The 25,336-nt window shown below is 37.9% G+C and overlaps 1 protein-coding gene across 28 annotated transcripts in view; it reads left to right on the plus strand.

Moving 5' to 3' along the window:
• LOC128234667 (rho guanine nucleotide exchange factor 12-like) overlaps nt 1-25,336 on the plus strand; it is a 103,586-nt gene that overhangs the window by 9,448 nt on the left and 68,802 nt on the right. For 25 of the 28 annotated variants that reach the window (XM_052949055.1, XM_052949060.1, XM_052949048.1 and 22 more), the window contains 4 exons: nt 2,327-2,400; nt 2,892-2,993; nt 9,184-9,233; nt 9,674-9,731. In XM_052949055.1, the coding sequence (XP_052805015.1) occupies nt 2,327-2,400; nt 2,892-2,993; nt 9,184-9,233; nt 9,674-9,731 (284 nt within the window). Of the gene's footprint in view, nt 1-2,326; nt 2,401-2,891; nt 2,994-9,183; nt 9,234-9,673; nt 9,732-11,847; nt 11,866-19,145; nt 19,165-19,914; nt 20,442-25,336 lie in introns of those variants that run through there. The other 3 variants (XM_052949069.1, XM_052949068.1, XM_052949067.1) reach the window with 3 other exon arrangements.

Genomic DNA, 25,336 nt, shown 5'->3' on the forward strand with positions numbered 1-25,336 from the left:
TGATAAATATATGTTGTAATAGCTTGTTTCACAATCGTTGTAAAATTAAATAAAGTTTAAACTAATTGTTCCTTCAAGCCTGATGAAAATTTAGCTCTTAGTCACTTTTTTTGTTCCTTTTCTTCTAGTCACAGAGCATTGTTGACATTTTTTGTAAGTCTCATTGAAGCTTCAATGGAGAAATGTTGATGTATGATAGAGGTTTGCAGAACAACAACCCAGCTGATCAATCATCAGTACTGTTTGGCTTGGGCTAGCTTCAGCTAGTTCTTAATTGTGCCATATCCTTTGTAGTACAGCAGTTCAAATGCATGAGAAATCTAAAACTGCAAGTCAAGTCAAGTAATATATATTTATAAAGTCTGATTTACAACATATAGAAACACAAGCTCTGAAGAGCTTTTAAAGCTGACTGCTGTCAAATTCTGTACAACTTCTACCAATTCTCAAACTGGAATTATGTTGAGCAGATGCTGCTCATAATGTAGAAGATTTTAAAGGGCAGCTGATTGTTTGACTGAAATCCAATAAATGGGAACATCTCAGAGACCAGGAAGAGGCATAAGCAAATGAATCACATTTGAATGTTTTTGGGTAGAAATTAAGACAACTCTCAAGCAGCACCTAGCTAGAAATGTGCTTATTTAACCCTTTCCTTCATAGAGCAGTGGTCACGTCGATTATCCACTCCTTACATAACTTCTGAGTAAAATAGAGGTTTCCAGGATAGAAGAGTAAAAAGGCATAGCTATGAAGGAGTCTTAAAATAAAAGTGTTAACATTATGGATTTGTGACGGTGATATAATGTGCCATGTATAATGTAGATAATATTTTTCCATTGACCCAGTTGCCTGCTGCATATTAACACCTGTTAAGTGATGAGATGGTGTGCACATGTGTGCTACATTACAATGCCATGATAGCCCATAGTTTGTGTACAACACAATCAACAGTAGTTTCTGGTGAATCAGTCTCCAAGCTGACTAATACTGCTGATGTGGAAGAAAATCGCTGGCAGATAATTTATTGCAGTTAGATTTCTTTCCAATAAAAGCCCTGTTGATCATGATGCAAGTCTGTTGTTGAAAGTGCCCTAGATTTCTGATACACTGGCCCAGTGCTCTAGGAGAAATGAAGAGCTTTGTTTGACATGTCATTTTTTAAGTAAAATAGTTTTTCATTTGCATGAATTTACACTATGATAATTATGTTGAGGACATGTTTCATACATATAGTATTATGCAGTAGTAGTAATCTGATTATTCTAGAAGTATGATTAAGTTGAGTGTATGTTAACTGGGCCATTTCTGTCTCTTCTGATATAATGACACAATATGAGTAGCCATTAGTACTTGCCAACTCGTGATTGCACTTTGAATAACTAGCGCTGTAGCTATGTTAGTAATAACTTGTTTTGACAGCATATATGTGTCATCATTTTGAAACCATTCTTTTGGTTTATATGTATTTATTTTAGCTTGACTGAGAATACTGCAAAAAGCTGAGATTAATCTCTCTGCTGTCTGTATCCGGACAGAAAGCTTTTTATAGAGAGTGTTCGCCTGGTTCGGCTCAAACCGACAACCTCCCAGTTGAGAGGCGGAAAGCTACACATATGACTAGATCACTTACCTACTTTTGTAACATGTTATCAGAATGGTTTAAGTTGCATTTGGTATGAATGAAAGTGGTATGCTGTATGTGAAAACAAATCAAATGGGTACGTTTTTGTATCCCAACTGTCAAAATAGGTTATTCAAACTTTCCTGTTATTCTAACAGCATGATTCAGAAATGGAAGAGTATTAAGAGTGCAAGAGGATAAGGGGTACACTGCCTTGAGAGATCTTGGAAAGTCGGAAAAGCAATATACCTTACTTTGGGGAAACTAGAAATTTACTGGCCCCATGTGGAGGTTTCTGTATGATTAGAAAAAGAAAGTGCATGTTAAGTAGCCACTGGGTTAATGAACCATAGATGTGGTCATGAGGGACCCATTTATGGTGCTAGATCGGTCAGCGACATCCTTTGTTACATTATAGATTCTTCATCAGCTTTGTGTTGCACTGTTACAAGGCGCTTCCTGGTAGAAGCAGTAAAAACTCTGTTATTGGCAAATAGTTGCGTTACAAAATACACGGTATCTACATATAATTATATACTCAAATTAGTTTGCAGAACGCAGATTACTGCCTAACAAAGCATTTTCTATTTCTTGCTAGGTAACCCCTAACTGCTTGTTAGACAAAACATCTTTCAAGAGGATTGGTAAGAAGAATTATGTGTATGACACAGGTGGTAATAAGGCTTCTATGTACATTTTCAGGCTGGGCAGTTTGACCAAGGACAAGCCAGATGACCAGGTGACCTCCCCAAATAGAGATACTACTGAGCCCACAAGTAAGGCCTGATGTTAAATGTACTGACTTTAAACCCTAATCATTGGCATCAGGCAGAAGCATTTTTATTGTACATGTGTATGACTGAGCTCAAAGCACTTGAGTTGAGCTGTGATTGGTCGTTGTCCATAAACAACATTGTGATTGGTCGTTGTCGATAAACGACATTGTGATTGGTCGTTGTCCATGATTGACATTGTGACATCAAAGACTTCATCATTTTAACACATACAGATAACCATTAATTAAAGTTTCAGTAACTTAAATAAGTTTAACCAACACAAAAATGCAAAAATACAGCAATTTGGGGATATGTATGAAGGATTTGCTGGTTGATTGCCAAAACAGGCATAAACGTTATAAACAAGATGACTGATTATGTGCTCGTAATGGATGGTATTGAAAACTTCTGGCAGGAAGGAGTTTCTCTCTTGTTAGTTTTATTTTGTTGCCTATAATAATACATTTATACACATTCCTGTGTGTTTCCAGGTCCCTTGTTACAGCGTGTGGCGATAATACAGAAAGATGAGAAGGGTTACGGTCTCACAGTCAGTGGCGATAACCCCGTGTATGTGGCCAGCGTCAAACCAGGTATAACGAAAAAAACAAGCAGGACAATTTATAAATAAGAGGCCCTGTATTGTTTCTCCTTATTTGCCTAGAACAGTTGACAAAACAAAATGTTAAATTTCTGTTCATGTAACCCGTAGGATAAACCCTTCATATATTTGACCATTGTCAGACTTAGTATAACCAAAGGTTAAGCCATCCTCGGCACCCCAGCGTATCATAACCTATATGATACTATAGGAAAATCAGCTGTAAAACTCTCGTACTCATGAATAATTATGCCCCCCTTCGAAGAAGAGGGGTATATTGCTTTGTACAGGCATGTCGGTATGTCGGTTGGTCGGTCCGTCGGTAGACCAAAGCTTGTCCGAGTGATAACTCAACAATTCCTAGACGTATGGTCATCAAACTTCACATGAAGGTTGGGCCTGACCAGTAGATGACCCATATTGATTTTGGGGGTCATCGGGTCAAAGGTCAAGGTCACAGTGACCTTTAATGGTAAAATAATTTTAAAGCTTGTCCGAGTGATAACTCAACAATGCCTGCACCCATGGCCATTAAACTTGACATGGAGGTTGGGCCTGACCAGTAGATGACCCCTATTGTTTTTGGGGGTCATCAGACCAAAGGTCAAGGTCACAGTGACCTTGAATGGTAAAAGGTTGTCTGAGTGATAACGTGACAATGCCTGCACCCATGGCCCTCAAACTTGACTTGGAGGTTGGGCCTGACCAGTAGATGACCCCTATTGTTTTTTGGGGTCATCGGGCCAAAGGTCAAGGTCACAGTGACCTTGAACGGTAAACGGTTGTCCGATTGATAACTCAACAATGCCTGCACCCATGGTCCTCAAACTTGACTTGATGAATTGGCCTGACCAGGAGATGACCCCTATGGTTTTTGGGGGTCATCTGGCCAAAGGTCAAGGTCACAGTGACCTGGAATGGTAAAAGGTTGTCCCAGTGATAACTCGATAATGCCTGCACCCATGGCCCTCAAACTTGACTTGGAGGTTGGGCCTGGCCAGAAGATGGTCCTTATTGATTTAAGGGGTCATTTGGCCAAAGGTCAAGGTCACAGTGACCTGGAATGGTAAAAGGTTATCCGAGTGATAACTTGACAATGGCTGCACCCATGGCCCTAAAACTTGATTTGTAGGTTGAATCCGGCCAGATGATTGTCCCTTTTAATTTTCGGGGTCATTGGGCCAAAGGTCAAGGTCACAGTGACCTTGAATGATAAAAGGTTGTCCAAGTGATAACTCAACAATGCCTGCACCCATGGCCCTCAAACTTGACATGGAGGTTGGGCCTGACCAGTAGATGACCCCTATTGATTTTAGGGGTCAAAGGTCAAGGTCACAGTGACCTTGAAAGCAAACTCGACAATTCTTGGACCTATGGTCATCAAACTTGACATGAAGGTTGGGCCTGCCCAGTAGATGACCCCTATCGACTTTGGGGGTCATCAGGCCAAGGTCAATGTCACAGTAACCTTTAACGCAAAAAAGTTAGCAAATCTTCCCCCACTGATATCTCAACAATGCCTGAACCTATGATCATTAAACTTGACATGGATGTTAAGCCTGACCAGTAGATTCATAGAGCCAAAGGTCAAGGTCACAGTGATCTTGAATGGTAAAAGGTTGTCCGAGTGATAACTCAACAATGCCTGAACCCATGGCCTTCAAACTTTACTTGGAGTTGCATCTGACTTGTAGATGACCCCTTATGATTTAAGGGGTCATCGGGTCAAAGGTAAAGGTCACAGTGACCTTGAACAAAAAAAACTTGTCCTGTGATAACTTGACAATGCCTGCACCCATGGCCCTCAAACTTGACATTTAGGTTTCTGGTGACCAGCTGATGACTCTGGATTTTGAGTTCATAGAGTCAAAGGTCATGACGGTCATAACACACTTTATCCTCACACTTTAATGGTCATAATCTTAAAACAGCAACAAATCAGCTGTCATTTCGGTCCATGCATATTTCATTCAATTGTCCATATAATCCTGACAACATGGCGCTCAGGGGGGCATAATGTTTGACAAACATCTCTTGTTAAATAAGGTGAAATCCAGCCTCTTGATTGGTCGCATGAGACACACCTCATGTGGTGTGGAAATGGCCGAGAAGTTACAGATGTAATCTGGATTCGAAATAATCCAATGAGATCCCTGCTTACGGATCATTTTAGGCAGGATATTTTTAAATATGCCAATAGCTCTCCACAAAGGAGATTCTTTCCTTTTGTTATCGGCTATTTCGTTGGTCTGAAAATGCTTATGCTTATTCAAGATTTACGAAGTTTTCCTAGCCAATTTGCCCATGGTATCATAAAGGTTATGATACGCTGGGGTGCCGAGGATGAGGGTAAGCTAGCACTACAGACATATGCAAGTGTGGAACATTTATTTGAAAACTTAAAAATGCATTGAAAGAATTGTTATAAAAACAGAGGATACATGGATTTCTTGGATACTTTATTTCATCAACCGACAGTAACAAACAAAATGGTGTATATGTTTCCATGTCAACATAAAATAATAGGACTTTGGTCTTGCAGAATGTTTCCCAAAATTTTGTTTAGTAAGAAAAGCTTTTATGAAATGACCTATGCCCACATTGTTAATGGCAATAGATTGATATGGCATTCATATTCATTGCTGAATAGTTCACACTTGGATCTCAACCCCATGTCATTCCATACACTATGTATTTGTCAGGACTGTGTAAGGTAAATCTACCTTATTTTGGTGATATTTCAAATTTATGTTCAAGGTCTATTGTTCACATGCACAAATTCAGCTTACTTCATCTTACTGAAAAGGATTTGAACTGACAATGTGTCATGTTTACCACAACGAGGTTGTAGAACATGCCTTACTCGCGCTCACACTTTAAGGATAAGTTGCTACAGATAATATCATTGTGAGGAAATCTTACTAGTATCAAATTCAAGATCTGTAACTAATGTGCTCTATGCAGAATATTTTGTCATATTCTCACAAACATCATATTTCCAAACCACATCATTTTAATAATGGTCTATTGCGTAATTTTACTTCATACTTTTCATAATTGGAACAATGGGAAGTGATTATTTCATCCGGCAAGTGCAACTTAAAATGCAGTTACTTACCTTGATATGATGTAAGAATTTATGTACTTATATTATTATAACATACCACTACCGTCTTCATCAACATTGTTGCTCAAAAACACCTATTATCAATTGATTCTCCAGCCAGGATTTGAGTTGGGCAGGGTGCTAGGTCAGAAAGAGCACTTCTGATGGGCATAGAGTGAGCCTTAATGGGGCACTTGAAAGGGTCAATGTTCAATTCGTATTGTGTATGTATTGTAACTATTTTCAATTCTTATAGTTTGTTGTGATGTCGTAGCTGTTATCTTTAGGGCTCATCCTAGACCAAAATTTTAAGGGAAAAGTGAGAACGGGGGAGGGTGGAAAATTTTGAGATTTTAAATGTCAAATGGTGGGTTCTGGTGTGTCCTGGACAACTTTTTTTATGCATTTAAATAGGTGTTTAAATTGTTTTTAAAATAGTCATACTGGTTGTTTTTAGTTGGAATTAATTTGTTGTATATATATATAAAAAAGTAAAGTTTCAAACATTTTATTACATGCAAACCTATCATGCACACATACATATATATCAGAATTTAAATACATGATACATGATGGCATCTTGTAACTCAGTTACACTCTTGTTTGATGTGTAAGAGGGTGAGGGCCCATTCATGAGATGGCCTATGGCCCCGGCAAGCTGGAGGTGGTACTGAAATTCCTCCTTGGGGAGCTCCCGCTTGGCCAGGTGGTAGGCAGTCTTAAGGAGCTTGACCCCAAGCTCGTCATCCTTGGACAGTTTGGCCAGTACGATTTTCTTCATGGGTTCCTCGGAACGCAGAACTGTCTTCTCCAAGGCGGCCTTGTGCTGATTTGCTGAAAATACACAAAATATTTCTTTAAAAATATTTCACAGTATCTCATCATTTTCAGCTGTCATTTAAAATAATTTGGGCATATATTACAACATGTTTTAAAATATATAAAACCAGACACCTTAAAATTAATACCACTTTGAATTGATTTATCTGCGGACTAAGCAATGCTTCTATTGTTTTAATAAATACTTACACAAGCCATGTCTCTGATGATTGGTTGTTTTTGCTGGTTGGTCATGTCCAAGGGCGTAGGCGTTGTCCAACTTAGCACCTCTACAAACTTCGCAGTGCCATTTTTTGTCTGCATCTTGTTTGTACCAACTGAAATTATTTTGATAATTTGACTTTTTGAATGATTTCTTATTTGAACTGTCGATCATATCATCACTATCAACATTGTCAGCTTTACGTTTCAGGCCTGGGAAATCCCGCAGAAGCCACGTAGAAAGCATGATTACAATTAAACAGAATGCAAAATATCTCATATATAGAATATTGATGTGAACCGTTCGAAGAAAAAATAATAATGGAAGCATTTCTGAAATAAAAAAACAACAAACCTGGAACTGTGATTTGACTTGCCCTTCTCGCTAACTTCGCAGTAATCACACCCAATTAAGTTCATTTGTCATCAGTGCACATCATTTAAACCGCTATTGTCATAAAGTATAAATCCTAATTGGCACTAATAGACATTTACAAACATCGGCAAGTGTAAATATTAATCCCTTACAATTTTATTTCATCGATGACGTAGCGCTTGTACACAAAGTCAATGGTGCAAACACGTGCTTCGATTGAATAAAACAAGCGTTCTCATTGGCTGAAGTCAATGGAGCATATTTACTAGGTTTAACACGATTGGCTGTTTGTCAATCGAGCTGACAGGCGGGAGGCGGAGTTGCTCTGTTTTGACAAGCGTTAGTCCTTAGCGATATCGACTTTTTGATCTTTGAAAAAGTTGGCGAAGTTGACTTCGCTTTGATCTAAGAAAATAGCGAAGTTGCTGCGGGCAAGGCGACTTAATCGCCTAAGTTGCCTGGTAGGATGAGCCCTGATCTTATTTAATTAAGTGTGAAAATTATGTTTAATTTTTTATATATATATATAGTATTTTAATACTTATTTTTCAAAAAAATTACCTGACAAGATGTCAAATAATTATCAAATGAAGTTGATTATCATCAAAGGCTGCTCTGTCAAACAAAAGGGCACAGGGGGCATAATAAGAAGGCAGCAGGGTGCCAGAAAAGAGCAGAAGGGTGCCGGAAAAGGGCAAATGTGTGACCCACCCCTGCTATTTATGCCTAGCTGAAGCACTGTATGCATATATGTGCAGGAAGGCACATAACTCTGATTGAATAATTAATTATACACTTACTACCAATAGAACAACAGATAAACGATGGAATCCCCTTGTGGAGTTCTTGTTTAATTAAAGTGAGGAAGTAAACGTGCTTACAACATTCCAATTATATGTTCATCATAAAAACCAATGTTGACATGACTTCACACTGATGAAAGTACTTACTGATCTAATCAAGTACTTGCCAACTTCACGGTGGGGAAGACTTTTCATGTGCTTGTCTCCCTAGGTAGGAGGAATGTTGACAAGTTCTCTAAATTCCATAATTGTATGCTATAAACTGGAAATATTCATGTGAGCTTGTACAGTTTTTCAAAACATGAACTTGTGTGTTATGCTTTTGAACATGAGATATTAAAAGTTGTCTTTCAGTTTGGCATTTCCCATAGGAATCCATTTTTATGCCCCCAAAGGTAGGAATATATGATTGCACCATCAGTACATTCATAGGTCCATCAGATTTTCCTTGTCTTGTGAAATTACTTGGCACCTGTGTTCAGTACATAAAGAAGACCTGTCGCGTGCAAGAGCCACGTCCCCACCTCTTACTGCATCACTCCTCCACACTTGAGGTCAACTGTAATTGGGTGGGGCATGATAATCCTTATAGCTTATGAGCCCTATACCTGAATGTAGACATATAAGCAAGTGCATATTCTATTGTACTAGATAGAATTTCGAGGATATTTGTCATCACTGTGACAGTTCTTCCAAACACTATACTTATACAGGAATCATTCAGAAATAAGAACCTTAGTTTATATATCATAGTTAATCATTAGAACATATCTGAAGATCTGGGTTTGATCCCTAATTTAAGAGGATTTTACATATTGAACAGAAGGTATACAAACTGTGTGTTTGTATTTTGCAGGTGGGGCTGCAGCGAAGGCTGGCGTGCAGATGGGGGATAAAATCATAAAGGTGAGGTTTGTTAATCTTGGCGGAGTGTGAAAGCGCTGCTAGAGTTAGAATAGTGGTATAGTTGTCCATCTCTCACTCAGTACTGTGATAGGTTGCCAAAAAATCAAGCCATTAGAGGTATAGGTGGTGTATTGTGGTGTCCACCTCTCACAAAACCGACGTATGGCTTAGCACCGTGGGCATACTGTAGCCTCTCAAAATTGAATCTTTGGTCACAATTCAGCTGATAGAATGAGTGTAATCTAATGGACAAATTAAAGTATAACTACTACTATTTCTTTTGAAGTATAATACTGGAAAAGTAAAACACTTTTTGTACATGAATGTGTTGAACAAACAGAATTTAGCTAAGATTAAAAAAAAATGTAGGACAGAATATATTGTTGAAGAATGCTAAACCATGTCTCTGATGAATTCAACTAGTGTATATACGTTTTCAGGTTAACGGAAAGCTTGTGATCAATTCCAACCACCCGGAGGTTGTCAAGCTCATCAAATGTAAGTGCTCAATGTTAAAATATAGCTGCTCAAGTCCAATTTTTGAAAGAAGTCTTTCGTGGTTGTCCAGACTTTCAATTTTGATTGAAACAAAAAAACGTTGAAGTGAAAGAAGTTAGAGAATTATACTTTAATTATTACAACACGTATTTGGAATAAAAATCAATTTGAAGTTCTATTGACCTCTTTTCAGTAGAGCCTTTTCTGAGCGTTTTAATGACTTAATTGAAATTTAACCTTAAAGCTATAAATTTGTGATGTCCATCTTCATAAACTTTATTCATCGAAGGTAGAAGGCTGTGCCAGCAAGAATTTGTCCTTCACATTAGAATTGTGTTTTCCATTCTTAACAATTATTCTAAAATATCTTGGCAGTGTCTTTTAGTTCCTGCCTTTGACTTGGTTTTGTTCCCAGAATATAAATGAATATTTTTTCCTTAGTACATATTGATTTATGCTGAAGAAACAGGATAATTGTTAAGTATATTTTAAGCAATATATCTTCTTCAAGGTCATCTTGGTTTTGAGAATACTTGAAAAGAACACTGAAATGCAATTTTCACAATCAATTAATTTCTGAGAAATGTAAATTATGATTATGATTAAAAACTATGAACCAGTTTTAAGACAGGTCATCAACTAATATAAGTGTTATAAGCAATGGTGAATCTATTATTTTATATGGGCCAATTTTTTTTATATTTGGTAAGGGTTACATCCTTTTCAAGAACCGGTAGGGTAGGTAGGCTTTTTTAATTTTACTGGACTTTAAGTAAGAATGATAGTGTCACCATTGAAGAATGGTGTCAAAGTCAGCTTCTGTTCAAAACTTCTAGGTGTGAACTACACATGAAAACGTTTTTTTTACCAACTAAAAACAGTAAGTCAGTGCCTTTTTCATTGGTAGGATGGGTTAACTCGAACCAAATATAATTTTTTTTAGGCCTGGGTTTTATGACTGTTGGTATCAGGTCTTGGTAAAGCCTCTGAATGTAATGATGTTATACAGAACAAAGTGGAATGGATTGGTTTTCTAGCATCCTATATCATTGAAATTGTGCAGGTCTAATTGTGAAATAACTTTTATCTCTGGTTGCCAGCCGGCTAAGAACCCACACATCTATGGGAACCAGAGCAGTGAACATCATTGATGGAAATACAAATATAAAACATCAATGTTCAGTTGGGATAAACAATGATAAAGTATTGTCGAAATCAATTGTTTGAGACTAAGCTCCCCGATAAGCAATTGAAAAATCTTCTAATTGATTAGTGTACTTTTGGTTGTTAGAGTTGATCTCCCAGTTTGCTTCAAATTTAATGTCAGAAGAACCCTCAAAAGAGTTTCTACGGCAGTGTGCTTTTGACCCCAATAGTGCCTCAAGAACCAATGGCCAAAATGGTTTCAGCCCTCCAGCTGCCAGGTCAATCACATCCCTGAATATTTTTTTTGTCAAATTGATAATAGTTCCTCACAGCCTGATACAACGTGCCCTTTCACCTGCAGCACCCTGTCAGTTTTGCCGCACCCTGCCCATTGTAAAATCTGGCTAAAACCCTAAGCAAGGGAGTTATGTTTACAAGTCCTAGACCTCTTGGATGAGAGGCAGACTTTTTACACAACCCATTGTTGTAACAGGACTTCGCACAATAACTATGTTTAGGGGAAATTCTTATATTGTTCTTTTGGCTGTTAAAAAAACAAAAACATGTTATGTTCAATTTTATTTTTGAACATGTCTAATGATTACCTGGTTTGAGCTTTTGCTAAGTAATGTCACTTTCCTTAGCATAGCATCCATACCTCCAGCTAGGTTGCCTGGTGTCAGTAACTGGAAACATCAGTATTTCCCCTGCATCTTACTTACGGGAGGTTATTCCCTCCACCTAACAGTAAGAATTGATTCTTTACTGCTATTTCAGTTGGCAGATATTTGTTGTTGGAATGCTGAGGTTCTAAATAAGACGTTGCATTATGTCTGCCAGTCATACAACGCCTAACTAGTTGTTCTTTATATATATTTTCATCGTTAAAACGGCATTCATTGGATTGTATGTTTTGTTGCAAATATCGCAAGGATTTAAAGAAGTGTTGGTTGTGAAACAGTTATCGTTACGTGGATAACTGTGTTATGTAAGTAGCACAGAATTGCTTAATGCCTGAGGTTGTTTTTTGCATTGTCTTTTGTTGATGAATGAGGGGTAACAGATAAACTAGTAAGTATATGTTCTGTTACCATGGCCATTGTAAAATGACATCTTTTGTTGGTATTATATGCAAGACCTAAAAGAAGTGCTCACTTTCTTAGTGTTTGGTACCAAATGCCTCCATACTAGCCAATGCACTTGTTCAAGCTTTTAAATTAACCCACTCAATGAAACCAATTAATGACTAAATCAAAATTTGGCTGTTATTTTTGTCAGAGGCTTTTTAAATGATAAAATGTGAATTATCCATCATCCCATTGGCTTAAATAATTAGCAGTGATCCCATTGGCAGAAGGAATTATCGGTGATTCCATTGGCTGAAGGAATTATTGGTCATCCAGTTGGCTGAACTAATTAGCAGTGATCCCATTGGCTGAACTAATAAGCGGTGATCCCATTGGCTGAAGGAATTATCCATCATCCCATTGGCTTAAATAATTAGTGGTGATCCCATTGGCAGAAGGAATTTTAGGTGATCTGATTGGCTTAAGGAATTATTGGTCATCCCATTGGCTGAACTAATTAGCAGTGATCCCAATGGGTAAACTAATTAGCATTTATCCCATTGGCAGAAGGAATTTTCGGGGATCCCATTGGCTTAAGGAATTATTGGTCATCCCATTGGCGGAATTAATTAGTGGTGATCCCATTGGCTGAACTAATTAGCGTTACCCATTGGCAGAAGGAATTAACGGTGATCCCATTAGCAGAAGGAATTAGCGGTGATCCCATTAGCTGAAGGAATGAGCCTACACACTAAGTAAACATTCAAATCAAATCATTCAATTCAAGAATGAGTATGTTGTAGTTTTCTTATAGATAACTGGTGGCCTCAAATGCTATTGGGCGTGGACACTGTTGCACTCCATTACTGTCAATAAACATGCAATCACAACCTATCTGTGTTAGTGGAGGACCACTTCTAGAATCTACGGCTTCATTCTACAAGGGCTTTATTTTTAACAGGCGTGTATCATATGTTTAATTTACAAGATATTCACTTCCTTTAATCTACTAGTCATTGAGTCTCATCCTCTTTCAAAGTTTTTGTCAAATCTGAAAAAAAAAGATAACTTATGACTTTAGTCTTCAAATTAATGCATGATTTATACAAGGAGAAAATGATACTGCATGTTGTTGCTGAATACACTTGAAATAATTACTTCTTAAATTTATATAAGTATCATTGCTTCCGCGAATGGTCTTTATATTGATAAGATTTGTTTAATCAGGGTGGAATTAATGAAATCAAAATAAGAGTTTCTCCAAGTGTTGTTTGGTTTGGAATGACTTCCACAGTTTATCAATATCTATAAATCTCTCCTCAGTATTGAAGCCACAAAAAACGTTCGCCCAACAGCTGCCAATGAAGGTTTTGCCTGCTGGTAAAAAAAATGGCGCTTCTTTCTTGAAACCTCATGGGTTTATGGGGCATATATTTATCTTTGTACATTAAAAATGTTCATCTGTACTTTTTGCAGCACATCTTTGCCATCTATGTGCACCATTAAGGATGCAGACTGTAATTTTCTGTTTGATTTCAAGTGTATGTTCATTTGTTTATGATTTTTGAGATATGCACGAAGCATTAATGAACTAAACAGTTATATTCAGGATGTATGCATAAACTTTCCCATTATACTTATTGAATGTACAATGCATTGATGAGACTGAAATAAATCATAAAACTATGAATATCATTAAAGAAATGAGGTAGAAACCAATTGCTCTAATTAACTGGGCTTTTTAAGCAAAAAAGAGGAAAAGGCTCCTTTTCATCATGGAAAATATTAATGCGTAAATGCTTCAAATTGGATAATTTTAACAGTCTCATGTATTTAAATCAATGAACGATTAACATACAATTTAAACAAACACAACTAGTATTAAATCTGCACAAACATCAAGTCCACAATAAAAAAAACAACAACAGTAAAAAAACAGCAACATGGTAAAGCCAATTTCATGAAAAGGCTCTGATTATTAGCATGAACTTGACAGCTTAAGTTTTGAACATACCAACTAAAATGATTATCTTTAGTGATATTAAAAGGAAAAAGAATGTCTAATTTTAATCTTTTATGTAAGCATCTCTTTCAGTTGTCACAAAAAGCATTTTTCAAATATTTTATTATTTTATATTAAGATGAGCAAAAGGAAGAAAAATCAATGTGGAGGTCTAATGTTAAGTCCGGGTTCGAAGTCGGTGTGGAGGTCTTATGCTGAAGCCAGTATCCAAGTCAGTGTGGAGGTCTTATGCTGAAGCCAGTTTCCAAGTCAGTGTGGAGGTCTTATGCTGTATCCAGTTTCCAAGTCAGTGTGGAGGTTTTATGTTGTAGCCAGTTTCCAAGTCAGTGTGCAGGTCTTATGTTGTAGCCAGTTTCCAAGTCAGTGTGGAGGTCTTAAGTTATAGCCAGTTTCCAAGTCTGTGTGGAGGTCTTATGTTATAGCCAGTTTCCAAGTCGGTGTGGAGGTATTGTGCTGAAGCCAGTTTCCAAATCAGTGTGTAGGTCTCATGTTGTGGCCAGTTTCCAAGTCAGTGTGGAGGTCTAATGCTGAAGCCAGTTTCCAAGTCAGTGTGTAGGTCTCATTATGAAGCCAGTTTCCAAGTCAATAAGGAAGTCTTATGCTGAAGCCAGTTTCCAAGTCAGTGTGAAGGTCTTATGTTGAAGCCAGTTTCCAAGTCAGTGTGAAGGTCTTATGTTGAAGCCAGATTCCAAGTCAGTGTGTAGGTCTTATGTTGAAGTCAGTTTCCAAGTCAGTGTGGAGGTCTTATGCTGAAGCCTGTTTCAAAGTCAGTGTGGAGGTCTTATGCTGGAGCCAGTTTCCAAGTCAGTGTGGAGGTCTTATGTTGTAGCTAGTTTCCAAGTCAGTGTGTAGGTCTAATGTTGAAGTCAGTTTCCAAGTCAGTGTGGAGGTCTTACGCTGAAGCCTGTTTCAAAGTCAGTGTGGAGGTCTTATGCTGGAGCCAGTTTCCAAGTCAGTGTGGAGGTCTTATGCTGAAGCCAGTTTTCAAGTCAGTGTGAAGGTCTTATGCTGTAGCCTGTTTTCAAGTCAGTGTGGAGGTCTTATGTTGAAGCCAGTTTCCAAGTCAGTGTGGAGGTCTTATGCTGAAGCCAATTTTCAAGTCAGTGTGAAGGTCTAATGTTGTAGCACGTTTCCAAGTTGGTGTGGAGGTCTAATGTTGAAGCCAGTTTCCAAGTCAGTGTGGAGGTCTTATTCTGAAACCAGTTTCCAAGTCAGTGTGTAGGTCTCATGATGTAGCCAGTTTTCAAGTCAGTGTGGAGATCTTATACTGAAGCCAGTTTCCTAGTTGGTGTGAAGAACTTATGCTGAAGCCAGTTTCCAAGTCAGTGTGGATGTCGCATTCTGAAGCCAGTTTCCAAGTCAATGTGGAGGTCTTATGCTGAAGCCAGTTTTCAAGTCAGTGTGGAAGTCTTATGCTGTAGCCAGTTTCCAAGTCAGTATTGAGGTCTCATTCTGAAGCTGGTTTCCAAGTCAGTGTGTAGGTCTCATGATGTAGCCAGTTTTCAAGTCCGTGTGGAGGTCTAATGTTGAAGCCAGTTTCCAAGTCTGTGTGGAGGTCTTATTCTGAAACCAGTTTCCAAGTCAGTGTGGAGGTCTCATGGTGTAGCCAGTTTTCAAGTCGGTGTGGAGATCTTAAACTGAAGCCAGTTTCCTAGTTGGTGTGAAGAACTTATGCTGAAGCCAGTTTCCAAGTCAGTGTGGAGGTCTCATTCTGAAGCCAGTTTCCAAGTCAATGTGGAGGTCTAATGCTGAAGCCGGTTTCCAAGTCAGTGTTGAGGTCTTATGCTGTAGCCAGTTTCCAAGTCAGTGTTGAGGTCTCATCTTGAAGCTGGTTTCCAAGTCAGTGTGTAGGTCTCATGTTGAAGCCAGTTTCCAAGTCAGTGTTGAGGTCTAATGCTGAAGCCAGTTTCCAAGTCAGTGTTGAGGTCTAATGCTGAAGCCAGTTTCCAAGTCAGTTTTGAGGTCTCATTCTGAAGCCGGTTTCCAAGTCAGTGTGGAGGTCTTATGCTGTAGCCAGTTTCCAAGTCAGTGTGGAGGTCTAATGTTGAAGCCAGTTTTCAAGTCAGTGTGGAGGTCTCATCTTGAAGCTGGTTTCCAAGTCAGTGTGGAGGTCTAATGTTGAAGCCTGTTTCCAAGTCAGTGTTGAGGTCTAATGCTAAAACCAGTTTCCAAGTCAGTGTGTAGGTCTCATGTTGTAGCCAGTTTTCAAGTCAATGTGTAGGTCTCATGTTGTAGCCAGTTTTCAAATCGGTGTGGAGAACTTATGCTGAAGCCAGTTTCCAAGTCAATGTGGAGGTCTCATTCTGAAACCAGTTTCCAAGTCAATTTGGAGGTCTAATGCTAAAGTCGGTTTCCAAGTCAGTGTGGAGTTCTAATGTTGAAGCCAGTTTCCAAGTCAAGTGTTGAGGTCTCATTCTGATGCCAGTTTCCAAGTCAATGTGGAATACTTATGTTGAAGCCAGTTTCCAAGTCAGTGTGGAGGTCTAATGCTGAGGCTGGTTTTCAAGTCAGTGTGGTGGTCTAATGTTGAAGCCAGTTTCAAAGTCAGTGTTGTGGTCTAATGTTGAAGCCAGTTTCCAAGTCAGTGTGGAGGTCTAATGTTGAAGCCAGTTTACAAGTCAGTATGGTGGTCTAATGTTGAAGCCAGTTTCCAAGTCAGTGTGGAGGTCTAATGTTGAAGCCAGTTCCCAAGTCAGTGTTGAGGTCTAATGTTGAAGCCAGTTTCCAAGTCAGTGTTGAGGTCTAATGTTGAAGCCAGTTTCCAAGTCAGTGTGGAGGTCTAATGTTGAAGCCAGTTTCCAAGTCAGTGTGGAGGTCTCATTCTAAAGCCAGTTTTCAAGTCAGTGTGGAGGTCTTATACTGAAGCCAGTTTTCAAGTCATAGTGGAGGTCTCACACTGTAGCCTGTTTCTAAGTCAGTGTGGAAGTCTTATGCTGCATGAAGCCAGTTTCCAGGTCAGTGTGGAGGTCTCACGCTGTTGCCAGTTTCCAAGTTAGTGTGTAGGTCTTATCCTGCATGAAGCCAGTTTCCAAGTCAGTGTGGAGGTCTCATGTTGTAGCCAGTTTCCAAGTCAGTGTGTAGTTCTCATGCTGTAGCCAGTTTCCAAGTCAGTGTGTAGGTCTTATGCTGTAGCCAGTTTCCAAGTCAGTGTGGAGGTCTTATGCTCCAGAAACCAGTTTCCAAGTCAGTGTGGAGGTTTCATGCTGTAGCCAGTTTCCAAGTCAGTGTGTAGGTCTTATGCTGTAGCCAGTTTCCAAGTCAGTGTGGAGGTCTTATGCTCCAGAAACCAGTTTCCAAGTCAGTGTGGAGGTTTCATGCTGTAGCCAGTTTCCAAGTCAGTGTGGAGGTCTCATGCTGTAGCCAGTTTCCCTGGCAGTGTGACGGTCTTATGCTTAAATGCCAGTTTCCAAGTCAGTGTGAAGGTCCCATGCTTCAGCAAGTTTTTAAGTCAGTGTTGAGGCTTCAAACTGAATCCAGTTTCCAAGATAGCACCAAACACATGTCAATTTGAGTATGTCTTTATGCCAAACCACATTCTTGCACATGGTACAAACCAGTGGCACTTTCCCTCTTAAAGAACATAAAACATTATAGCTGATTGTATTGTAAATGAGAGTTCTTTTAAGTGTTAAGGGAAGCGGTTATGATGAACACTATTGAATGGTGTGTTTACTTTGTTTTAGTTCCATCAAAGAGATCCAAGACCTAAATTTGAAATCTTCTTGATGAATGGTTATGTAATAGATTGCATATGTAGATCTGTTAAAGTGGAAAATGAGGAAAATGGAAGTGTTCTATTCTCAGAGAGGTGGGGAGGCTTAGGTATTTTTCACTTAGATCTACATGCAGAGATTATCAGTTCTGCTTGGCACAAAGCTAGCTACCTGTGAAACTGCTCCAGTAGAATAGTCTGGAAGCCGGGAATATCTCTGGGTAAAAGACTACACAGATACATGGCCATATCGCAAGGCTAATTGCAAGTAATTGTTCAAACATACCCAAGGCAGCTGTGATTTAACAGGATTCATATTATTGCAGTAAGAGTTTCAGAACTAAAGGTACTTGCTTTGTGAAAAAAAGATAGTTACATTGGCTCATAAGGGCTAAGCTCTGTTTGCTGACCGAATGCTGGTGTCATAGGACTTGATAGTGGAAGCCACTCTTAGTTCTTACTGGATTGTTTGGTACTGAATTGGATGGTGTTTTATCATGAAGATTCTTTTGTAGGCTAAAAACCTGGAAATAGATTCAGTTCCTTGTGCTTGTACACCAAGAGTGTGACTCCTGTGCAGTGTTGGAGCAGAAAACTGTGTGTTTAATTCTCATATAAGTTATGCCTGTTATGGGTGAGGAATTTGGTTTTACAGAATGTAAGCTAAGTGCAGTGTATAGTATAGTTTTGTAAGTGAACTACTTTAACTCTACATTTACCTTGGAGATAAAAGGAGAAAGCGAATAACTGCTGTTTGGATTTTATTAGCCTTCCCTGTTAGATTTTTGTTTTCATTTCTTTTGTGCAATGGTAGTGGACTTTGTGTTTTCTGTGAAAGTGACATTAAACTCTTGACCTACTATTGAATGAATATAGATCTTGAAGGGGTCACTGTAACCCTAAAACCATAGCATGATAAATTGGATACAGAAAAAGGGGGACACTTTGCACCGAACTCTTCAGAGAGGAGAAGACGGGGGGACAGCGCTAACCTTGTTTGGGCGATATTTGTCCTAATAAAGAGACAAGTGACAGAGCTCTTGGAATGGTAACCTCAAGCTCCAGTGAATCCTTCAGGACAGTTCTGGAGTCTTGTATGGCCTTGCTGTAACAAGTGTTTACCAAGGATCAATACTGCCTGGCTTTTGTAGAGGCTGTGCCTGGCATCTCTCACAGATACACAGATTTATTACCGCTTATGGATAATATCACTTATAATAATTGCCTTGGCAATATTAAATTGGCAATATTGCTTCATTTGAGAAACTGAGAAAAACTTATTTGGAATTGTTGAAGGTTTTTATGCTGAATTGTGATATTTATTAAGCTGATGTAAGTTAGGACAGTGTGTTTGGATATACATGGTTTTCTGGTTATCCAAAGTTGATAATATTCTGTTCAGTTCAGTGTTACATGCTCATGTGAATTTGTTGGATTAGCATTGGTTATGGGATGGTGAAGATCTGACAAACTTCATAGCCATGTGTAAGTATTGATAAACAATTGAAAATGGTTACTATTCATACCTTAATATTGCTTCTAGATGTAATCAATTTGAAATAGCTTTAAGGGTAAAAACGCCAAAAGTCTGTCTCTGAAAATAGACTGCTGTCTAAGTCAGATGGCACTCGTTGATAAATAATTTATGTGTTTTTGAATGTAAAGAAACATTTTTGAGCAGAGGAAGAATCTTACAGTCAATGATTTTTGGCTGTTTTTGAAGAAATTGTGATAGCCCTGGTGTGGTAATGCAAAACTTTCAAGCTTGGCTATAACGTTTCAAAAAGTACACATTGAACTTGGTACACATGTTTCCAGAGTCATCGAACGTGCTTGTGAAGCCAGGCCTATCACACTGGCTTTAATAAATGATAAGTAGTGCTGTTGTTTTTTTAAACTGAAAATACAACAACAGCAGATGAGTGTCAGGAACCCGCTTGGGGTACTTCAGTTTAAATAATGCACACGATTTGCCCAAATAAGGCTGCATCAAAACTCATGGGTAATCATGGGTGATGGGAAAACAGAGACATTGAGTATCGATAGACGAGTGTGTTGTACAACAGCTAGTACAGTGTATGGTATAAAACATCTACTGTACTTGTTACCTAATTGCTGTCATTTAATTTTCCAAATTCAGTCATGCATTTGTAGGCGTCTCATCATGGTGTTGAAGGATGCATATCAGAGACAAATGTTATCATGCCCCAAGATGGAGATAATTAGTTCTTTGTTATCTACCATAAATTATCGTTGTAAAGCATCGTAAGGATGCTTTGATGTGTTTGCATTTATCTGCTTGTCATTTGCAGTTTCAAGTTGTTATTCCTCTCTCATATAAAACTGTCATGTATAAGTGGTTTAAATATCTGTGTTTTTGAGGCGGTGAATATAGTGAAAGAAATAAATACCGAATAAATGAGTAGTGCTCAGCTGGATAGCTTACTTTAATATCCATTAAAAAATACTATTTATAGCAAAGAATTTAATATCGGTAAAGAATTTAATATCGGTAGTAAAGTTAAATTCTTTGATTCATTATGTGAACATGTTTGAAAGTTAGTTGCAACAATCAATAATGTGAGGAGACTAGTGAAACGTAATGATAGTATGTCTGAAAGATTGTGATGCATATTACAGTTACTGTACTGCTGTATGCTGGCAGTTAGGCCAAAAACTTGATGGATATTACAGTTATACTCGCAATTAATTTTACATGTAGTGTGTAAATCACTTCAAAATGAGCCGTAAAAGATTTTCAGGTAAATATTCTTGATTACTATACCATACTGAAATATATATATCAGACTTGTTTCAAACCATCATCAACAACAGCCATCTTTAATGCATTGGCAGTATTTTTTTGCAATAGCATGACAAAATACGCAATGAAACAGCATATTTTTCATGGTAAAACACATGTAAGTTTTTAAGAAAATATTTAAAGAGTTATACCCCTCAGCAAAAACATTTCCAAGGTTATGTCCCTCTACAAAAACATACCTAGAGTTCTGTGACCCATGGCAAAAACATTTCTCAATTTATGCCTCTTGGCAAAAAAAATCTAGAGTTATGCTCCTTGACAAAACATTTCTAGAGTTATGCCCTTGGCAAAAAAACATTTCACGAGTTCTGCCCCATGGCTAAAACATCACGAGTTATGTCCCTTGGCAAAAACATATCTAGAGTTCTGCCCTTTGGCCTAAATATCTCTAAGAGTTATGCCCCTTGGCTAAACTTTCTTGAGTTATGCCCTTTGGCACAAACTATCTAGAATTATGACCCTCGGCCTTAACATTTCTGTTGTTATTCTCTTCCCCAAATAACCAAGTTATTTATGGTCTGTTGTTATTCGTGTCTTCCATAATCTGACCAATAAAGATATTTACTGTCTCTTATCTAAGTAAACATTCTGTTCTTTTTTTGTATGAAATTGATTTTAATGGGACTTTGTTATACATACTGATTTCATTACACTGTTTATTTCTCTGTATCTCTATAAAGAAACAATTTATCCAAGACTTGAAAATAAAGACAATAAAAACAGGTAATTGTGCCAGGAAGAAATTATTTTATTGTGCAACTCTCCTAGGTTTTAGAAAGCAAACTCGACAAGTGATAACGTGGAAGATACAAAATATCGTGGAAGATACAAAATATCGGTCAGATGAAACAAAATAAGTGATCTCTTTTTCTTATTACATTGTTTGATCTGCATTTATAAGCATCCGTCCAGTGGTTATCCTGGTGTTTATCTTGGGTATGTTTGTATTTTTTCCCTGCCTCCTCTACCTGAGCAGGAAGCGCAGCATGGAAGTTTAAACAAGCGGCAGGAATCCCAGACAGCTGTCCGGGTTTGTTTGGTACTGGAGAGCTGTTGTGAAGTTTCCATGTTCCGATTTGATTTGAATTGTCTTTTTTCGTTTGGACTGGCTACTGACTACATTTGGACAATTTGCATTTTTGTCGTTGGTAATATCCTGGTCCCTATTTCTTAAGCTTGACAGGCTTAAGTAGCTTATTTCAATTAGCCAAAATACATACTTTAATTAGATTTTGATAGTGAAAATTGGTTAATAGTTCATCATTAATTCATGATCCTGTTACAAAGGACTTTCGAGAAATAGGGGCCTTTTTGTATAATAGTTTAATCTAGTTGTCTTTAAGGTATGTTGTCTCTGTCCTCTTCTGACTAGCATCTAGCTGGATTTGTTTTCCTAGAAATTGTTGGTTAACCGATTGAAGTATTCTTGACCCTTTCTATTGTGTCTCTTTTGCAATTATTGCAGTCTGTAACAGGGTACACATGAAATGTTTTGTTAATTTAAAACAAAACACAGAAAATATCTTATGTATCAGGAATGTAGATCAAATGTGTTTACCTTGAAGAAATTGAACAAGCTCTTAAATGAGAGAAGACAGATACTATTGTCAATCATTGCCAAAGAATTCGGTCAATAGTTAATCCCAGTAAAGACCTTCTTAATATGATGATTGAGATGTTTCTTACATGGATAGAGCTGAACTGGTTGGTTACTGGTTGGTTCCCTGTCTGAATTCCACTCATTGGAAAGAAATTGATTTGAGGATCTCAAGTAATCCATTGAAAGTTGGTTTCCACAAGTTTGCCACTGTTTTGCATCAAATGAAGATTGCATCATGATTGTGCAGCTATTGAGATGAGATTCTTGGCTAGATTAGTTGGATTTATTTTGTAGATAAAATGAGCATCAAGTTATTGTGTTGTTTTTGTATCACCTTTGTAGCATGTCAGAGACATCTTAGGGGATCATACATATGACCAGCGTCATGGTCACCTTAGTTTGCATCCTTGACCTCAGCTGCACACCTGTTTTACGCTTTTTAATTTAGATGTATCTTCTCCATTCTTTACAAAACTTGGCAGCAATGCTTATTGGCGTAAAATCTTGACTGAGTTTGTTACCAGTCAGATCGCTATTGTCACTTTGGAGTTATTGCCCAAGAATTGTCAAAATAATGGCTGCTCCCAACCAGTTTGGTAGATTTTATCAATCGAATCACGACAAGTGATTTATAAGATGCACAAACTGTGTCTTGTGTATCTTAATAAGTGGTGTTCTATTTTCGGGGATAAGACCAAAATGATCTTCCTGTCCTTTGCAGATATTAGCAACAGCAGTTGTCACAGAAACAGTACTTACTATACCATATACTAATGCCAATTTTTTAGCAATGAAAAGCCTGTCAAGTTTTCAATTATAAACAAACTACTAAGAAAGATTAGGTATGATTATAACTTGATAAGTAGTATGTATCTGCTGATAATTCATATGATATGTGCATAAACATGCTTCAAGTTTCAGGTGAGTCATAACTTATTACTCAACTAGTTATACTTGTCAACAAAACATGTGTGGGAGTTGTTACCAATGTGGAAAACCCCAAAGTTTTTGTATAAAGTATGTGAATTAAAAGCTCGACTCTTTGTTAAATATAATAGATTTCAGTCCCCCATAAATAGAGAGTTATTTACTGATTGGGCACAAACCCCCTTGTACCTCTTGTAGTATTGTTACTACATCTGCCAATTATTTTATTGGAATACAAAAATGTAAAGCAATTTGATGAAAAATCTCTTTATATGTTCTTCCTTTGAAACAAGCATTGCGCAGATATTTCATTTGCTGAAAGTTTAAAAAAAAAATCTGGGCGAGAGAGATACCCATCAGAATTTGAGGGAGAGAGAATGTAAGGCAGATGTAAAGTACAGTTGATATCTTATCGGCACCAACAGGTGTGTACATTGATACAGGGAGCATTATTATTGGCTGGGGCACAATTCAGAGTCATAGAAACATAATAAAACAAGGTAGCAGGTCACCACCTCTCATGGGTAAGGCACAAGGGGTCATGGGGCTGTGTCCTTTTAAGAAGCCAGTGGAAATAATCATCATAAAGAGTTGCCTATCCTGATGTGTGGATATTTATTATGGTTCTCAAGTGCAAAAGTAATTGCAACACGCTGACAGCCTTAGGTTTATTACAGTATTTTGTTTAAACTTTTTGCCACAGTGTAAATATTGCGATGCAAACCATGGAACTGCAGATACACACCCTTTCGCAGTTACACACTCTGTCGCGGTGGAAAGAAAACTAGAAAAGAGGGTTCAGGTTAACTGCATCAAAATTGAAATGGTCAAATGAGGTTTGCTGAATGAGACTTGGGTCCAAATGACCTTGAATAACTAAGTCATTTTGACTTGATTGTCAAAGCCCATCCTCCAGTAATGTCCAAGGTCAAATGGGAGCCATATATAATTAGGCAACACAGTTAATTGGTTCATCCTCTTGGGTAACAATAATTTTAGTTTTAAGCTCAGGACATGGGCACTTCCTCTTGTTTTCCTGACATTTACATTTGTTAGGAGATGGATTTAGTATCAGACAATCATGTAAACAACGGCACCCAATGTCATTGACCAAATTGCAACAATTCTAGACTTTTGACCTGTGCTTACAATGCGGAAATATACACAAGGAATATGCAAGGAACTACAGAAATTCTTCATGAATCTCTGTTAATCTTAATTGGCCATCTTCCTGTTTACAAGTGGCCATTCAGAGTTTGCAAAGGGTATTGTTTACTTTGGTTTGTCTCAGTAATATTCGTTCATGGTTCTCTGAGAAAGCCACACTCCTCCCTTCATTGTGTAGCTGTGCTTTAAAAAAAACTGGGATAACTGGAGTTGTTTTTCATTGCAGATTTGTTACATGTGTGTTGTGATTTTTGGAGTGGATTTTTGCTCCATATTTTTGCATTTATTAAATTGAATTTGCCTCATTTATTTTAGCCTTCTTTCATCATGAATGAGTTCACTGTACTGGGGGAGTAATTTTCTGAGAAGTGAATGAAAGTTGAAAGGGAATATTCCATTTGTTATTCAATGAGCCAATGGCATTTGGAAATAGGTGAACAGTTACATTACAGAAGGAACTCTTTTGTTGCCATATATCATCATGCCTGTGTTAATGTCCTAATTAAAGGATTGAAAAGAAATTACCAAACTATAATTTGCAACATAAAGTGGAACATTGCAGAATGTGCATTAAAGCGAAATATTTGGGACTCTTAAAGCTCTTAAAATATTTGAACAAGTTCTGATCATCACCAATTAATGTTTTGATGGAAAAAAGTGACGCAGGTTTTTCCAGGAATGTTTAAAATTTTCATGGAAGACATTTGGCTGAACTGAGGTGTGTAGAATCCTCATGGGAATGTGTGCATTGAAGAGTGGGGGAGGGCATAAACCAGCACGGGGTGTTGGGTCTGGCTCTCTGGCATATGGTTTATAGGGGCAATAAAACTCCCCTGTGCCATGTATGTTCACCTTTTGTATTGGTTTGATTAGTTCTTGACTAATGCCAGGTTTGTTTGTTTGTTTGTTGATACCCTGATTCAGCAATACATGAATAACTGCTTGGTGTTTTGACCCTGGAACTGTTGTAGTGTTCATGAATAACTGCTTGGTGTTTTGACCCTGGAACTGTTGTAGTGTTCATGAATAATTGCTTGGTGTTTTGACCCTGGAACTGTTGTAGTGTTCATGAATAACTGCTTGGTGTTTTGACCCTGGAACTGTTGTAGTGTTCATGAATAATTGCTTGGTGTTTTGAC

The sequence above is a fragment of the Mya arenaria genome, chromosome 5 (assembly GCF_026914265.1).
Source record: "Mya arenaria isolate MELC-2E11 chromosome 5, ASM2691426v1".
Lineage (NCBI taxonomy): Eukaryota > Metazoa > Mollusca > Bivalvia > Myida > Myidae > Mya > Mya arenaria.